This window comes from Schistocerca serialis, chromosome 1, assembly GCF_023864345.2.
Source record: "Schistocerca serialis cubense isolate TAMUIC-IGC-003099 chromosome 1, iqSchSeri2.2, whole genome shotgun sequence".
Classification (NCBI taxonomy): domain Eukaryota; kingdom Metazoa; phylum Arthropoda; class Insecta; order Orthoptera; family Acrididae; genus Schistocerca; species Schistocerca serialis.
In genome coordinates this window covers 1,092,945,824-1,092,965,253 of record NC_064638.1, presented here as the reverse complement: position 1 = coordinate 1,092,965,253, position 19,430 = coordinate 1,092,945,824, and the positions used below count along the sequence as shown (strand labels likewise).

At 38.3% G+C, this 19,430-nt stretch overlaps 1 protein-coding gene across 2 annotated transcripts in view; it reads left to right on the top strand.

The window, feature by feature from the left end:
* The window catches only part of LOC126416124 (traB domain-containing protein), a 107,279-nt gene that overhangs the window by 57,478 nt on the left and 30,371 nt on the right, over positions 1–19,430 (top strand). For both annotated transcript variants that reach the window (XM_050083653.1, XM_050083664.1), the window contains exons 4-5: positions 11,900–12,036; positions 14,061–14,200. In XM_050083653.1, the coding sequence (XP_049939610.1) occupies positions 11,900–12,036; positions 14,061–14,200 (277 nt within the window). The remainder of the gene's footprint in view (positions 1–11,899; positions 12,037–14,060; positions 14,201–19,430) is intronic.

The following is a 19,430-nucleotide window of genomic DNA, read 5'->3' as shown; positions in this document are numbered from 1 at the left end:
GAATGAAATTTTGAAGCAAGTTTGCATTGGCAACTCAGTTTGTTCATTGAAGAGATTTCGTGGTGATTTGCTTTTATGTACATATATTTCAATTTCCTCAACCAAATTCATAAGGCTATCTGTCTTAATATGGTGTAATACTTTTACATGGTCTCCAATGCTCTTTATTGCGTGACTGTTAGCAGTTGTGTGCATGGCAAATATGGATTTTGAAATGTTGTTCTAATATATGGCATCAAAGTTTGGTACAAGTATGGTTCAAGGAGCATATAAAAGCAAATCACCACAAAACCTCCTCAATGAACAAACTGAGTTAGCCAGTGCAGCCTTTCTTCAAAATTTCATTCACCTGCTTTACAATAAAAATAAAAAGAACCATGCAGTATCCACTGTTTTAATATTTATATACGCACATCCACCCCAACTCATTTGCTGTACTTTCAATGTATGCCATAATATGTCCATAGTTGTAATATTTATGTACACCTGGCCCTTATCATTTACTTTTGTTCCAATGTATACCATAATATTTGCGTAATATCACTGCACTAACATTTTATAACTGACTGCTTTATTTGTTTCTCTTAATTTTGAGCAGTTCTGTTTCAGTTTAAATAGTAAGTAATGTAACTTTAGCAATTTGTAAATTCCTAGTACTGTCATATACAAGTACATAATGAAATATCTCTGAGAGTGGAGATCTTTGGCATTGTGAGGGTTGTAATATTGCCATCTTTGTATACATATCTCCATGTGATGACAATTCTTGGTGTGTGAGTGGTGCTTTACCTTATGTGCATATTTATACACAAAAAATGCATTAAACTGTAAAAAAGTGCATTGTATAGTTTTCAATGCTGCAAAATGATAAGCAGCCTACACTGGCCACACAGTGGCGTGGATCATTCATCGTAAGTAACTGAAACATCTTCCCTTTAATGAATAATAATTTGTTTACATTACTTAAAATCGCTGTGAGACACAAATACGGTTTAAAAGACTTTGCCTCACATCTTGTTTTGCTTGTGGAGCACCACCACGACCACCCCAAGGAAATTTCATCAGGGGGGGAAACAAAAGATGAAATCGAATGTAAAATGTGAACTAGCCGTCTGAAGATGAACCAGTCGGTTAGAAACTGGTAAATGCACTGTTTAAATAAATAAACAGCATTGTAAGAAGTGTCTGGTTACTGTAATCTTCTATGTAAGAGTTAACCTGTACATTAAAAAACTGATGTTTGCTCTCCAAGCAGTAGAGATATGATATTAAAGAGAGACACAATAATAAACAAATTGATCAGGGCATGCATAGAATTAGTGTATGTGACTAAGACCATGATGAAAATGATGTGTTGGTGGATTAGACACACAGCCAAGTAATTGTATTGTAAGAGACCAAGGACATAATGTGCTGAATTCCAAGAGGTACAAAAGAAGTGCAGTTGATGTCAAATGTATAATATGGCCTGATGGATGTCATCAGAAGCTCCACTAGACAGTTTATGAATACTGTTGTTATACTTGGGGCAGTTGCAACAATTTTGAAATTGTAGTGTAATGCAAAAAAGATCTGAGAACCCACCAAGTAGTGGGGTATGCTCCATTGGCAGTTGATCATGAACAAAAGTGAAAGTAACTTATTGTGTATAAGTGTGCAGGGAGATCTATTATTGTTTGATTACACTAGTAATGATCAATCACTGGGAACAGTCACAACCTTAAAATATCTGGGAACTGCCTTTCTGATCATTTTTATGTATGATAATTAAAATTAATTGTGTGCAAGATACATGGGTGATTGAAATACGTTGGAAGAATACTAAGAAAATGTAATTAGTATACAAGCAAGGCAGCTTACAAAACCCTAGTTTTACAGATTCTTTAATACATTTCGCCACTGCAGTATCTTTACCAGTTAGTTATGATTCAAATGTATTTCATCACATATTAGGTACTCATTGCAAATGTATCACAGGCATGTCTGTAAAAAAATCTGGTGGCAAATAGTAAAAGAGAGGTGTTGCCTATCACACTAATGAAATTCAGAGAATGCATATTTCAAGAAGAGTTGAGCAACATACTACTTACCTCACAAGTAGGTCATAAAATGGCCATGATAATAAAATTAGACATATTGATCTCTTATAAAATATCTTTGCACAATTCATAAATGAAGCAGTAATGGTAGGCTGAATAACATTGGTACCCAATGTACTTGTTGTCACATACTGTAAAGTGCCTTGTAAAAACTGCTCATATGTAATAAGCATTGGAATGAGAAGTTGTGAGTACAATGTTTAAATCAACAAAAAATAAAAGAACTATACTTGGACGGTAGAGGGTGCCAGCTGCTGAAACAAACAGTTGTAACAGGCTCCAAAACACCCAAATTTAATGCTACAGATGGATCATTAGCTTTTAGTATTCCTTATTTGTGGGCAGTATGGAAGGAGAAGTGACTCCGAACATTGTAGAAACAGTGGCAGCTAGCAATGCAAAGGTAGCATTAGGCCTTAACAGCTGAGATGTAATTTCCAGCTTACTAATGACAGTGAAACTTTGATATTCTGTAGGTCAAATACAATAACCAAGTGCAAAGTAAATAATAAGTTGCACTGGGAAATGCTTTATAAGTGCACGAAGGTAAGGAAAATGCATATGAAAGGAAATTCTATAAAAAATAAAATAAAAATAAAAAAAGGTCAGGCCCTGAAGACCAAGCGATAGTTGACCAATTGCCATCTCATCCTCAGTCATTCATCATCAGATGCAGTATGGAGGTGCTGTATAGGGTCCAGTCGTCCCACCAAGGAAATATCCCTGGCAGCACCGAGAACTAAATCCATGGTCCCTTGCAAGAGTGTGTGAGTGTCTGTTGTGTTGACCACACAGCTAAGGAGGTGGACACAAGAAGTAAGAAACTGCTGTATGTATCCTTAGTGGATAAGCAGAGCAAAAGTGTGGGTTCAATTCGAGGAAGTTTTCGAGGATGTGAGGATGTTGCTGTTGTTGTGGTCTTCAGTCCTGAGACTGGTTTGATGCAGCTCTCCATGTTACTCTATCCTGTGCAAGCTTCTTTATCTGCCAGTACCTGCTGCAGCCTACATCCTTCTGAATCTGCATAGTGTATTCATCTCTTGGTCTCCCTCTACGATTTTTACCCTCCAAGCTGCCCTACAGTACTAAATTGGTGATCCTTTGATGCCTCAGAACATGTCCTACCAACCAATCCCTTCTAATCAAGTTGTGCCACAAACTCCTCTTCTCACCAATTCTATTCAATACCCCCTCATTAGTTATGTGATCTACCCACCTAATCTTCAGCATTCTTCTGTACCACCACATTTCGAAAGGTTCTATTCTCTTCTTGTCTAAACTATTTATCGTCCATGTTTCACTTCCATACATAGCTACACTCCATACAAATACTTTCAGAAATGACTTCCTGACACTTAAATCTATACTCGATGTTAACAAATTTCTCTTCTTCAGAAACGCTTTCCTTGCCATTGCCAGCCTACATTTTATATTCTCTCTACTTCGACCATCATTGGTTATTTTGCTCCCCAAGCAGCAAAACTCCTTTACTACTTTAAGTGTCTCATTTCCTAATCTAATTCCCTCAGCATCACCCGACTTAATTCGACTACATTCCATTATCCTTGTTTTGCTTTTGTTGATGTTCATCTTATACCCTCCTTTCAAGACACTGTCCATTCATTTCAACTGCTCTTCCAAGTCCTTTGCTGTCTCTGACAGAATTACATTGTCATCGGCGAACCTCAAAGTTTTTATTTCTTCTCCATGGATTTTAATACCTACTCCGAACTATTCTTTTGTTTCCTTTACTGCTTGCTCAATATACAGATTGAATAGCATCGGGGAGAGGCTACAATCCTGTCTCACTCCCTTCCCAACCACTGCTTCCCTTTCATGTCCCTCGACTCTTATAACTGCCATCTGGTTTCCGTACAAATTGTAAATAGCCTTTTGCTCCCTGTATTTTACCCCTGCCACCTCCAGAATTTGAAAGAAAGTCAACATTGTCAAAAGCTTTCTCTAAGTCTACGAATGCTAGAAACATAGGTTTGCCTTTCCTTAATCTATTGTCTAAGATAAGTCGTAGGGTCAGTATTGCCTCACGTGTTCCAACATTTCTACGGAATCCAAACTGATGTTCCCCGAGGTCAGCTTCTACCAGTTTTTCCATTCGTCTGTAACGAATTCGTGTTAGTATGTTGCAGCTGTGACTTATTAAATTGATAGTTCAGTAATTTTCACATCTGTCAACACCTGCTTTCTTTGAGATTGGAATTATTATGTTCTTCTTGAAGTCTGAGGGAATTTCGCCTGTCTCATACACCTTGCCCACCAGATGGTAGAGTTTTGTCAGGACTGGCTCTCCCAAGGCTGTCAGTATTTCTAATGGAATGTTGTCTACTCCCGGGGCCTTGTTTCGACTCAGGTCTTTCAGTGCTCTGTCAAACTCCTCACGCAGTATCATATCTCCCATTTCATCTTCATCTACATCTTCTTCCATTTCCGTAATATTGTCCTCAAGAACATCGCCCCTGGATAGACCCTCTATATACTCCTTCCACCTTTCTGCTTTCCCTTCTTTGCTTAGAACTGGGTTTCCATCTGAGCTCTTGATATTCATGCAAGTGGTTCTCTTTTCTCCAAAGGTCTCTTTAATTTTCCAGTAGGCAGTATCTATCTTACCCCTCGTGAGATAAGCCTCTACATCCTTACATGTGAGTATATGCAACACCAAGCAAACTATTAGTAATAACTTGTATTAAGAGAAATAAACAGATTACATAACTTCTGATATGTTGAGCGAAGGAAAGTGCAGGATACAATGTTCATAGATAATTTGTTCTTCTCTGCTGGTTAGCTGGTGTACGTCTGCTGTATGGCTCGTCGTCTTCTGTGCAGGAAGACTTGGTGCTCTTCTTCTATTGGCTGCCTCGTGGCGGCCCGCAGCAACTTTGCTGCCAACCTGCGTTTCGTCTCGTGGTGGGCGTAGTATCGCAGCTATCGATACTGCAGAAACAATAATAAATATGTTCATTCTATCTTCCTCAGCACCTTTAAAAATTTTCCCATAAAGGCTGGCATCTGAACACATTAGTGCTCTTTTTAACATGTAAATCATCTCTCACTCTCACAAGGTCTCCTAACTGTAACTTGCTCACACTCATTAGTCCATCACTGTAGGTCGCTCATACCCATTACCCCACTTGCCCATATTTACTCACTCATTCAGCCCAATTAATTGTCATTATCTCTTTGTGCCTCTTTAACTGTCACTGTGTCCTGTCTCAGAGCCACAATCTGCTTCATTGTGTGCTTCTGCTACTTCCCGCTCTCACTGTCACTGTCTCCCTCTTGCTGCTAATATCTCATTCATTTCCTTCTCGCTGCTGCTGTCTCTTCTCACTGTCCCTATCTCTCTCTTCCTCATTGTTGTTGTACAAGATTCTCATTATTGCTTCCACTTTCTCTTTACTCCTCTGCCACTGGAACTCTCCTTCAATCTTTTCGTGTCACTGTTCTGGCTCTGTGTTCCACTGCTGCTGTGTCCCCCCCCCCCATTTGCTCCCCCCCCCCTCTCCCTCCCTCCCTCTCTCTCTCTCTCTCTCTCTCTCTCTCTCTCTCTCTCTCTCTCTCATCCACTGTTATTGTCTCCTTCACTATTACCACAATTACTGTCTACCGTCTGCCAGTATTTATTACTTTTCTGTCCTCTTCTCTCTCAGAATAAAAAAGTGCAAATATGTTCACATGCCATAATTTTTGGGAAAATTTTCAGAGGTGAACAGGAGCATATTCGCCTTTCTTGTGCTCCAATAGGAGAATTTTTCTGCTGGTTCCCTTCTTTTCCCCTCCACAGTAGGGCATGTCACTTATATGAAAGGGAATTTATGGGTCAATAAAATTTTGATAGTTTACATATGTGAAATTGAAACAATGTGGAAAATTTTCTACATTGTTTGAGATCTTAATCGTCGGAGTATACTGTATTTTATGGACTATAACATGCTACAGACTACACGATGCGCCTTAATTACTAAGCATATTTTTGTTTTTTTAAACAACACTTTTATAATGGATTGCAAAGCCAGACTAGATAAAAAAATTATTAGTTTATAAAACGGAAGTGACCTTTAAATTCCCTGAAAATCATCATCTGAACTTTCTCCTCCTCCTCCTCTTCCTCCTCCTCCTCCTCTTCGTCATGATCATATATAAGATGGTCTTCACTGCCACCAAGAATGTTACTTATACTGCACTTCTTGAAAGATTTAAAAATAACATCTTCTCTCCCTCTGACACAGTTGTTTGATTGTAGGTCGTTGTAAAGCTCCCTTTAGCATGAATTCATTTTGGGTTTCAGCCATTGTCTGCTTGTTCCATTTCTCTCTCATATACACTTTCAGTGGTTTATTTATTGAGACCTCAAGAGGTTGCAATTGTGGAGTAAGTCTTCCTGGAATAACAGTAAACCCTGTATTTTCCTGTCTCAGTTTCTCTTTCACAGAATTTTTCAAATGACTACTAAACTGTTCTGGCTCAAGAACAGAGCTCTTCTTCAATAAAGCACCTTTTTTTCTCTCTCACACTCTGTTAATCCATAATTTCATACCAGTCTTGTCTATCCAGCCCTTGTCATGTACATGAATACCACCCCCTAACAGTGTTTCAGAAGATTTTGGCCTAGTTTTGTGCTTGAAAATGATCATTGGATTAAGTTTAGTACTGTCAGCACAACCTGAAAGGACAACAGTGTAGTACATTTCTTTGTGTCCATTTCTTTTTACAGTTAAAATTTTAGCACCTTTCGTGCCAACGGTTCTGTTACTCGGCACATCAAATGTCGGAGTAGTTTTGTCCATATTCACTATTTGGCTTAGTTCCACACTGGTTTTCTTTTGTTGTTGAATAATAAAGCAATGGATTTTCTTATAATCATTTATTCAAAATGACGGTCGCAATCGCGTTATATATTTTGCCGCCAACCGGTTTCAACCCGCGATGGGGTCATCTTCAGGGCATAGTTACCAACCGTGCACAGGCAGGGTGACGACTCCAGTGAGCGACCAAATGGTGTAAATTGCCCTGAAGATGACCCCATCGCGGGTTGAAACCAGTTGGCGGCAAAATAAAGAATGCGATTGTGACTGTCATTTTGGGTAATTGATTATAAGTAAGCTGTTATCTCCACACAACTATGTTGTCTAAAAATTAATGGATTTTCTCTTCATAGTCTTTTGGCATTTTCTGAGATAATTTGGTTTTGGTTTGCATGTCAAGTCCATGACATATCATAAACCTGCAGCACTAGCTTACGAGTGTGTAATTGACATTTTTGTGTTAATTCCAATGCCAATTTGATGGTGTCTGTGGATCCATTTCAATACATCTTCTTCTAGATTCAGCCATTTTGCATTCAGTCCTCTATTTGCACATTTAGTCTCCCCCACCCCCACCCCTCTCTTTCTCTAGCCCACCAATCACGAAGATTTTTGCTGATTGTGGACGGCCGAAATGTCACTCAGCTGTTCTGTTTCCCATGTTCTTTTGTGTATGCTATTACTTTAGATTTATAGCTCGCATCATAAAAATACCCTTTGATTTTTTCCCATTTAGAAACTAGCTACTAACAAAAATATTGTACTGTTACTGACAACACAAATCACTTTCGGTTCAAATTCACTGGCACCGTAGACTACAATAACGCATCATAGGGTAAACAGTGTTCTGGATTTGTGATCGCAGGAAGGAGGGAGATAGTGTTAGCAAGCTTGTGAATCCCTGCAGCTCTTGTTCATCAGGTCGGTGCACTGCAGCTCCCAATTGGATCCAACATGCCTGATAAAGAGAGGTTTCCCGTGGGAGTGAATATATGGCCATTTTTAAGACTGGTAGGAATTTTAAATCAAGCATTGGACATTTTCATATTAATTTTGATTATAAGACACACCTGAATTTTGGAGGCAATTTTTCAAAGAAAAAAGTGCGTCTTATAGTCTTTAAAATACGGTATCATAAAAATGTCAACCATTTTCTGTACACAGCTGTTTCAGAATACGAGGCTCAGTTTTGGTACCCAAAACGTGTTTTTGGGGTATTTCTCAGTAGTAGATAATATTTTTGAAAACTAGACGATGGTATTTCTAAATAAATGCTTAGAGAATATACCATTAAAATTTGAGCAATTTGTTGCAGTTAGTCCTTTAGATACTCAACACTGACAGCAAAAAAAGAAAAAAATTGTGACAAATGTTTTTCTAGGCTTTTCTGAGGAACCACCATTAACATAAAGGTGCCCCCACAAGGTCTTTAAAACATACCATAGATCGCCTCTAATGCAAGAAGAACCAACTGATTTGCTCCATTTGCGTAAGCTGGAGGAAGTGTGTAATATTCAAACTTTGAGTCTGTACGGTAGGATAGTTAGCAGTAAGATGATCCTTATGTTGGGTATACAAATGGTCCTATCCCAAGGGCTATCCAAAACACTTGACCCTCCCTGTTATCAATAGAACAAGAGTTATGATCCCCAGAAAAATCCCTTTTTATGTGCGACATTTTGTAAAATGTTGATAGCGCATGCTGTTTCATGCTCTTCAATGTGGAACACTAGCTGACAAGGCAAGAGGAATTTCATTGCAAAAAAAAAGGGGGGGGGGGGGGTCAATTGGAAGGGGAATATGGAACAGCCAAAAGGTCAAAAGGTAATACACCTGCATAAATTAAATCAACTGGTGCCATTTCCAAGTAAATGTGTATTGAGAGGAGATACTAGTGGTACAATATGTGTGACATGAAAGTGGGTTCATCTCATGTTCGGCAGCATGCTCGGCTGGATGTTGTCAGTGTAGACGGTTTACTTTTGACCTGAGGACTTGTGTGGTATCAGAGGCAGAGGTACCTGTGAAGGCAATTGTGTCATATACCAGCTCATCTTTAATTTCTACACAGCCATTTATGTGGTCATGGCCAACAACAAGCTCTCCTCCTTAATGAATGACCCTTGCTAAACTATGGCCAAAAGGGAAGTTTACCACCAGTGGCAGAAAATACTGCTGATCAAAAAACGCTTGACTTCAGTGGCTGCTTCATAAACCAGGCCATCTGGATTTCCTGCCACACCATTCTCCCGTATCTCTCTCTCTCACCACCAATACCAAATTCTCTGAATTATGTAGACAGGAATTGTTCTTACAATACTGTCTTTCTTGTCAGAACCCCTGGCCTCAATATTTATTAAGCCAGTTACATACCCACCTCCACTTCTCTTCTCATGCGTCCATCTTCTCAACATTAATTTACCCCACACACACTTTCTCTGTTGTATTCGCTTCCCAAACCCATTCTTTCATTCCATCATGCACCATACAGAACTCCCCTGCCACCTCTACAGAGGGAGGAGGGGTCATCCTGTTGGCACGTATCTATCCTAATCACTTATTGTATTTCCCTTCCAACTGTCAGTCTCCTCTTCAGCCCCTCCAAACTTCCTTGGTCCTCTCACCATGCCAGTGGGGCTGCGGTTGGCTGAGTGACTGTAGCAAGGGGGATGGGTGAGTGAGAGAAAGTACTTCAACTGTGCAGTAGTGATTGGTTACTTTTACACAGTCCTTTAAAAGACATTAATTTTTGAATTTAATAAAAAGTCCATATCTTCAAATATGTGTCAGTTAAGGAAATGAAATAGACATAGCTATGGAAATGACTGAAATTTGGGCACACACAATAATAATAATAATAATTCTCTCTCTGAAGTATTCATTGATTGGCATTCCACACTATAGTACAGTGTGTATTTGAGGAAGTTTGCTGTTTATGAGATGAGAGTGCTCATCCATTCCATTCATCTGTTCAACTCTTGGTATTTAAATATGTCTGCTTGTGTCTGTATGTGTGGGTGGATGTGGGTGTGTGTGCTAGTGTGTGCCTGTCCTTTTTTCCCCCTAAGGTAGGTCTTTCCGCTCCCGGGATTGGAATGACTCCTTACCCTCTCCCTTAAAACCCACTTCCTTTCGTCTTTCCCTCTCCTTCCCTCTTTCCTGATGAGGCAACAGTTTTTTGCAAAAGCTTGAATTTTGTGTGTATGTTTGTGTTTGTTTGTGTGTCTATCGACCTGCCAGCGCTTTCGTTCGGTAAGTCACCTCATCTTTGTTTTTATATATATATAATTTTTCCCGCGTGGAATGTTTGCCTCTATTATATTGATCATGTAATATGATTGAAATAACTTTTGTCATTATGAATTTGAAGCATGATATTGTGAGGTTGGCATATGGTGCACAGTGTACCAAACTGCTACATTTTCAATGAGATATGTTTCTCTACAGAAGACATGCACATTTCAATAAAAACAGAAATTATTGGAATATTTATTCCCAGTGCTAGATTAGTTGAAATGTCAGACACAAAATTATTTTAATTGAATTTCAGTATTTCTTTTATTGTCTTTGTCATTATATGGGCCATCTTCAAACTTTTTAAAATTATTGTTTAATAGTCTTTAATACTTAAACAATTTAATTATGTATGCTAGCTCCACAGTTGTCCAAATATTTAGTACAGTTCACTAAAAAAAATTTCATTCTCTTCTTATTTGATTTCATGCTTCTTTCAATAATTTGTTTTCAGAGAGGAAATCCTTGCCAAATTTATTGAAATTGTACATTGCTAAGAAAGAATTTCATTGGATATCTGAATTAACTTTTTAGTTTTTAATGACTTCCCCATGAGGTATTAATAGTAAAATTTTGTAATTTCACATCTACATAGCCAGTTGATAGTAGCTTCTATAGCTTTCTTTGCCCTCCTTGTGTTAGTGTTTTATCTCTCAGGAAACAAGACAAACAATTTTGCTTAATGAATTTCTGTAAATTCCTGTGTATTAAAATAATAGCCATTGCATTTGCTTTTTTATTTTTTAATGACATCATATGTTTAACTGTAAAAGCTAAAAGTAAACATAGTGTCATCTTAAAAAATTGTGAAGGCTGTAGATCCATATTACAAGTAGTTCATTGCAATTGTATTTTAAGGGTAAGATATGTTGTGGTTTTTTTCCCATTAATATATTTTGACAAAACATATTTAGTTTGAAAGTGTCCTGTCTGTAATTGTAATATGTTACTATTAAACGAGCCAAGACTTGATTCTGATTACAGATAATTGCCATACATTAATGTTTGTTTATATGATCATTTGTCCTCACTGTGAATTACCAAGTTATTTTAACCAGACAGTAACAAGTACAGCTTAATAATATATCGATGGGAACCTCGTAACTCCATTTTGTTAAGTTTTGCAGGTGAAGCAGAATCAGTTTCTTAAAAAAAATAATGAAGTTATATAGAAAGTCGCTACATGTGTAACCGTATAGTAGAAGTGTAGTTATTGACAGATTGGAGAAATCCATGCACTTTCAAATCTCTCTTTGTTTATGGAGTGACTAGTTACTGGAATTACGAACTTTCACAGACAGATGGAGGTTTTTATTGTCTACCATTGATGTGTATGTTTACTTAAAGAGCATTCAAAAACAAGTGAACATTAAGGCCTCGAATTTCATAAAGTTTTTCAGAGGTACATTCCCCCACTATTTCTGTTTTTATAATATTAATGTTAGTGCGGGTATAAATTATCCATAAGGCACCTGCAGTATGCTGCCATCATTATTTACAGTATATAATGAAAACGATTAAGCCCTAAGTGACTGAACCAAGCACATTTCACACTTATGTAAGTATTACTTGACAATGAAGTTAAGAGTCAGAAATTGAAAGCTATACTTTAGTGACGTAATTGTTTATAAGTACAATTGCTTCATGGTAACACAATGCAAACATTTTTGTCTATATGTTTTACAGAAAAAATTCGGTCAACTATTAAGCAGAATGGCTTATTTCATGGACTGATGTACATACTGTTGTTAAGCATGTCGGCACACTTAACAAAGCAGCTGGGAATGGCTCCAGGTGGTGAATTTCGACGAGCTTTTGCTGAGGTAAGCAGTTTACGAATGACAGGACGTCACCTATTTTTTGTTGCATTAATGAAATTGTGTGAGGGAACATTTACAGCCTTTTATTCATTTGCCTTCTGACCATTACAAATTCCTTACAGTATTTTTGAAATGTTGTAGGTTACAGTAAATCCTTAAACATAATAAAATGTTAATTGGAATTACACAAAAAAGAAATCTGAGTGTGGGGCTCTATGGTTCATGCACTTTCATAAACTCTCTAAGATAGATAAAATAGTGTTAGGTGCTATTCTCCATCTCTCTCCCTCTCCCTCCCTCCCTCTCCCCCCCCCCCCCCCCCCTCTCTCTCTCTCTCTCTCTCTCTCTCTCTGTGTGTGTGTGTGTGTGTGTGTGTGTGTGTGTGTGTGTGTGTGTGTGTGTGAGAGAGAGAGAGAGAGAGAGAGAGCAACTGCAGCAATAGTATATGGGGTGTATCGTAGCTAAAGTCCATGTTAGAAAGTTATGTTAAATTTAAAACTGGTGCTAGTGTTTCAGATATAACCAGAAATTGGCATATTTGTACATACTCATTATTACTTAGTGTATTTCGTATTCTTCATAAGCAAACTAATGCTTTCACTTACCTAGTTAGTTTGTTTTATGTTCCTTGGATCATTTGCATCATAAATCATAATCATGTGGAAAGAGTCAGTTTACATACACAATGCATTCTGTGAGTGCTTTAATGTAGAAGGAATTTAGACATGTACATTGTTTATCAGTACAAGATATATTCTATAATATAGAGATGTAGCAATAATTTTTAGCCACATATCGGTATTCCTCTTCAGTGTCATCTGTATATAAAGCACTTTGGAACTTTGAAATTTTCTGAAGTGTGTGTATGTTTTAGCATCTATAGTACCAAAAGGAGATAGTGAGTGGCACTTTAACCAGACATCCAATGATGTTGAGTATAAGTACAGATATATGCTTTCTTGGGAAGCTAGTGTGGTTATGATATGCTTCACCAGCCAGCTCAGTTAAGCCTTGTCCGATTTATTCACCAATCTGGGCTGTAATTAAAGTACTGGACACTGGAGTCATACATGGGAGGTGTAGGATTCAAATCTCCAGCCAGATAACCAGATTATGTTTAGTATTATTTCCCTACATCACATAAAGTGAACTCCAGCTTAACTCCCCCCCCCCCACCCCCCCCCCCCCTTCTCCTCCAAGAAAAAAAAGGTTATATCTTTCCTGCCACATTCTTGTACAATCTGAGCTCTTGGACTGTCTGTGATTTGAAGCGACACAAAAATCTTATCTTCTTTCATTTGCTGTTATTAATCTCATAGTACTGTAATATTACTTAAAAATAGAAACAAATCAAATTACAACTGAAACAGTTGTGTGAAAGTGCCATTAAAACATTGTTCCAAATATGTTTCTTATTTGCTTCATTGGATGTTCCCTCTCATTCTTTCTGCCCCCATAATGCCCTTATCTCCAAGCTTGCAGATGGGACTGTCCTTTGCTTCCTAATTTCTTTTTTTTATATTTCTGGCCGTCTCTTAGGTATGTGCTTTCTTTCTTCTTTTGTATGTTTCTATTTTTCGATGTGTTTTCTTTCTGCTTGTGCCTTCTTTGCCCTCAATAAAAGAGTAAGAGGATAGAATTCTAAAGTTTTGTATCAGTTCTTAATTTTTGAAACCTTGAAAGACAGAACTCTATAGTATAGCACGTACTAGTTGCCTCCATCAGTTTATTTTTAAAATCACATGAGCACTCAGCATCTCTTCATATTGGTTATTACTTTCTGATGGTAAGACCTTTCTGTTTTGTATTATCATTACATGATTAGCTTAGGCCAAAAGAGCCTTCTAAAATGAAGCATTGGCTTCCACTTAGTATTTACTATCGTCTGACACATGTTTTGATTTGTTGCTTACTTCATTTGATTTTGGAAGCTACCATGCTTTTGCTTATTTATAGTTAGTAAAATTTGTTAGTGTGACTCAAGAAAAGTTTTTATTTTGATAGATTTTTCTTGTTTTTCTTCAAAGGCACAAAAAGTTCCACACTGCATATTGCACATGGGGGACCGGCCAATTCACATAACCTTGCAACGTGCGCTGGCTGCCTTATCATGGTGGCAAACTCTCCGTTTGACGTGGCATTTGCTTACTTCGAAGGAACCTATCAGGTATAGTAGTGCCAAATAACTTGGTAAATAATGTGTCGTCTCTCATAGCTTTTCTCTTTCAAATATATTTCTGTAAGTAGTACATTATCTGGTCAAAATTATCCAGGCACCTATTAGTGGACATTAATATGAGGTGTGTCCACTATTAACCTTTATGATGTGTAGAATTTTTTTTTTTTTTTGGGGGGGGGGGGGGGGGGGCACTTTCAATGAGATGTCTGAATATCTGTGGAGGGTGGCAACCCATTCTTCCTCAAAAACTAAAACCAGAGAAGATAATGATGTTGGGGTCTGAAGTGAAGTTGACATTCTAACTCATCCCCTCATCCCAAAGATGTTCCATTGTGCATTTGACGGGACTCTGGGCAGGCTACTCCATTCCAGGATTGTTACTGTCCACAAACCATTGCCTCATATGTTGCTTTATGACAGCGTGTATTGTCATGCTGATACAGTCAATCATCATCTCTGAACTGTTCCTCTAATGTATGCAGTACACAACGCTGTAAAGTATGTTCATATCCATCCACATTTAGTGTTTTTGTAAGAGCAATAAGTTTATTATATCCTAACCATGGAAGATGTGGGCAGATGTGGACTCTGATCACAATCTATTGGTTATGAACTTTAGACTAAAACTGAAGAAACTGCAAAAAGGTGGGAATTTGAGGAGATGGGACCTGGATAAACTGAAAGAACCAGAGGCTGTAGAGAGCTTCAGGGAAAGTATTAGGGAACGATTGACAAGAATGGGGGAAATAAATACAGTAGAAGAAGAATGGGTAGCTTTGAGAGATGAAATAGTGAAGGCAGCAGAGGATCAAGTAGGTAAAAAGACAAGGGCTAATAGAAATCCTTGGGTAATAGAAGAGATATTAAATTTAATTGATGAAAGGAGGAAATATAAAAATGCAGTAAATGAAGCAGGCAAAAATGAATTAAAAGTCTCAAAAACGAGATCGACAGGAAGTGCAAAATGTCTGAACAGGGATGGCAAGTGGACAAATGTAAGGATGTAGAGGCGCACTAGGGGTAAGATAGATACTGCCTACAGGAAAATTAGAGAGACCTTTGCAGAAAAGAGAACCACTTGCATGAATATCAAGAGCTCAGATGGAAACCCAATTCTAAGGAAAGAAGGGAAATCAGAAAGGTGGAAGGAGTATATAGAGGGTCTATGCAAGGGCGATGTTCTTGAGGACAATTTTATAGAAATGGAAGAGAATATAGATGAAGATGAAATAGGAGATATGATACTGCGTGAAGAGTTTGACAGAGCACTGAAAGACCTAAGTCGAAACAAGGCCCCTGGAATAGACAACATTCCATTGGAAATACTGACAGCCTTGGGAGAGCCAGGCCTCACAAAACTCTACCATCTAGTGAGCAAGTTGTATGAGACAGGCGAAATACCCTCACACTTCAAGAAGAATACAATAATTCCAATCCCAAAGAAAGCAGGTGTTGACAGATGTGAAATTACTGAACTATCATTTTAATAAGCCAAGGCTGCAAAATACTAACACGAATTCGTTACAGACGAATGGAAAAACTGGTAGAAGCCGACCTCGGGGAAGATCAGTTTGGGTTCCATAGAAATGTTCGAACACGTGAGGCAATACTGACCCTACGACTTATCTTAGAAAATAGATTAAGGAAAGGCAAACCTATGTTTCTAGCATTTGTAGACTTAGAGAAAGCTTTTGACAACATTGACTGGAATACTCTCTTTCAAATTCTGAAGGTGGCCTGGGTAAAATACAGGGAATGAAAGGCTGTTTACAATTTGTACAGAAACCAGATGGTAGGTATAAGAGTCGAGGGGCATGAAAGGGAAGCAGTGGTTGGGAAGGGAGTGAGACAGGGTTGTAGGCTCTCCCTGATGTTGTTCAATCTGTATATTGAGCAAGCAATAAAGGAAACAAAAGAAAAATTCAGAGTAGGTATTAAAATCTATGGAGAAGAAATAAAAACTTTAAGGTTTGCTGATGACATTGTAATTCTGTCAGAAACAGCAAAGGACTTGGAAGAGCAGTTGGACGGAATGGACAGTGTCTTGAAAGTAGGATATAAGATTAACATCAACAAAAGCAAAACGAGGGTAATGGAATGCAGTCGAATTAAATCGGGTGATGCTGCGGGAATTAGATTAGCAAATGAGACGCTTAAAGTAGTAAATGAATTTTGCTATTTGGTGAGCAAAATAACTGATGATGGTTGAAGTAGAGAGGATATAAAATGTAGACTGGCAATGGCAAGGAAAGCGTTTCTGAAGAAGAGAAATTTGTTAACATCGAGTATAGATTTAAGTGTCAGGAAGTGGTTTCTGAAAGTATTTGTGTGGAGTGTAGCCTTGTATGGAATTGAAACGTGAACGATAAATAGTTTAGACAAGAAGAGAATAGAAGCTTTTGAAATGTGGTGTTACGTACTGAATAGAATTGGAGAGAAGAGGAGTTTGTGGCACAACTTGACTAGAAGAAGGGATCGGTTGGTAGCGCATATTCTGAGACATCAAGGGCTCACCAATTTAGTATTGGAGGGAAGCGTGGAGGGTAAAAATCATAGAGGGAGACCAAGAGATGAATACACTAAACGGATTCAGAAGGATGAAGGTTGCAGTAGGTACTGGGAGATGAAGAGGCTTGTACAGGATAGAGTATCATGGAGAGCTGCATCAAACCAGTCTCTGGACTGAAGACAACAACAACAACCATGGAAAACATCCCCATATTGTACCACCTCTCCCGTACCTCGCTTTGGCACTAAACATGAAGGCAGGTAATGTTCTCCAGCCAATCACCAATCTAGATCCTTCCATTGGATTGCCACAAGTTGTAGTGTGAGTGGTATCCCACTTGACTCCACCTCAAGTGACACTTAGCAGTGTTTACAGAAATGCGTGGCTGGTGAGAGGGTTGTTGGACAATTATACCCTATTCTTTTTAACTCTCTATGCACAGTCATCATGCTAGCTGGACTGATGCTAGCACTTTGAAACTCACAGGTGATTACTTCCGATAATGAAACACGATTTTTTGCATCCATCCTCCTTAGTGCTCAATGGCCCCAACCTGTCAGTACATGAGATCTGCCTGGTCTTGGTTTAGTTGTGGTCATTCCTTCACATTTCCGTTTCAGAATCACATCACCAACAGTCGACTTGAGCAGCTTTGAAAGGAGTTGAAATGTATTATGTATTTGTTACACAATTGATGTCCAGTGACTAGTCACTGAGTGAGGCGCCCCCCCCCCTCCCGATTGGCCTGCTATTACTGCTTCTCTACTGACAACACAATACTCCCCACCTCCTTTGATACTGGTGGGTCTGCCTTTATTGACATTAAGTGGTTAATTCCACAATACATAGGGTTATCTGAGTATTTTTGATCAGATAGTGTTGATATGCTTTCAGTTTTTTAGTAATGCTTTGATATCTGCGATTTACAGAATTTCTAAATGAAATTTTATTGGGGTTGGACAGTCAGGCAGTAATGTGCAAAAGTTCTGTCGTCTACACTCTAATTTGTGCTGGGAGAATGTTTTCCACAGTTGACGGAAAATGTGCATTTGTCAGCCAGTGTGTCATATTTAACCAGTTATTTTTATAACAGGTTCACTTCCAGTATACAGTATGCTAACACAGTTTATTGTGGCTAACAGTGCCTTAAAATTACCTAAAAGATAAAAAGTGTGTGCCAAACTAGGATTTGATCTAAATTCTCATCTTTCATGGACAACAAAGATAGCCATATATATCTCTATGCACAACTCAAAGCTACATTATTTTCCAATGCACATAGAGCATCTCATGAATACTATGGCTAACAAATCAAACGAGGCTGATTACATTGTTAGAGAATTATTTTTTGTTGCATATTAGTGCACAGCTGCCTTGAAGGGCAACAAAAAGGACCGTAGAATACCATCAATATGCTGCTATGCTGTAAGGGTGCCGTGGTTGACAACCAAAGGGGTCCTACTATGAAAAGAAATGTCACTCGATACAGCATTTGAGAAACTACAAGTAAATTATATACACTAAAGAATATTCTCCCACAAGACTGAGTTTTGTTCCCTCATTTATTTAGCTTTTACACTAGCATCATATGTCTCCACTGACTCTTTAATGTTTAGCTATGCTGGCGATCTAACAATAGTATCTCAGATCAAACAATGGAAAATCCAGGATGGAATGTTGTTGACGAAGGCCTTAATGGCCGAAAGCTTTAATTGCGAGAGTCTTGTGTCTATCAGCGACTCAGCATCTCCGCTGTATGGTGGATAGTAACCCAAAGCAGCATATTCAAAGAAAGTGAACAAATACATGCTAAAGATCTAGGAAAGTTTGAACAGTATTACAAAAAGTGGAGACTTTGCCCTTACTCTAATAAAACAGAAGTCAGTTTATTCCACCTGACCATCAGAATGGCAAACAGAGAACTAAATATCATCTACAATTAAAAATTATGACTTCGTTGAAATCCCAGATATTTGGTTGTGACCTTGACATATCCCTGACATTTAGGAAACACCTAGAACTAGCAGGACAAAAGCTAAAGTCAAGAAGTAATATATTAATGAAACTGTGTAGTGCTAGCTGGGTATATAATGCAAATGCTGTGCTAACCCCGGCACATGCACTTGTGTATCCTGTTGCCAAATACTGTTCTCCTATTGGGAGAAGAAGTAACCATGCAATCAAAATAGATATCCATCTACATGATGCAATGAGGATCATGATAGGAATTTTTAGTCCCACAACACCAAGGCTGTGAGTACTCTCCATTATTGCCTCACGTAAATCTCTGAGTGATAACACATGAATGAGTGAAACTCAAAAAAAGATCCAGAGACTTACAATTCATGAAACATTGAACAGTTTACCATGCACTCAACTAAACTCCAGAGAACCTATCTGAGTAAACAGCCAACCCCAGAAAGCTGTGGTCTAGGAGCAGAATGTGCATGAGATTATAGGCAAAACAAAACTGACCACCCAACGACCGGAAGCAAACCAAGCAATAAAAATATGCAGATCTCTCAACCACGTCAGAAGTGACTTCACCATGACCAAAGCAACACTACGTAAATCAGGAATGTTTGATGATGACCAGTGTCTCTGCAGAACATTGGAACAAACACTGGACCACGTTTTCCACAACTGTCCCAAAAACAGTCATGCATACTTGGAAAGACTTTGCAGACTATGAGGTCTCAGTGAAATACG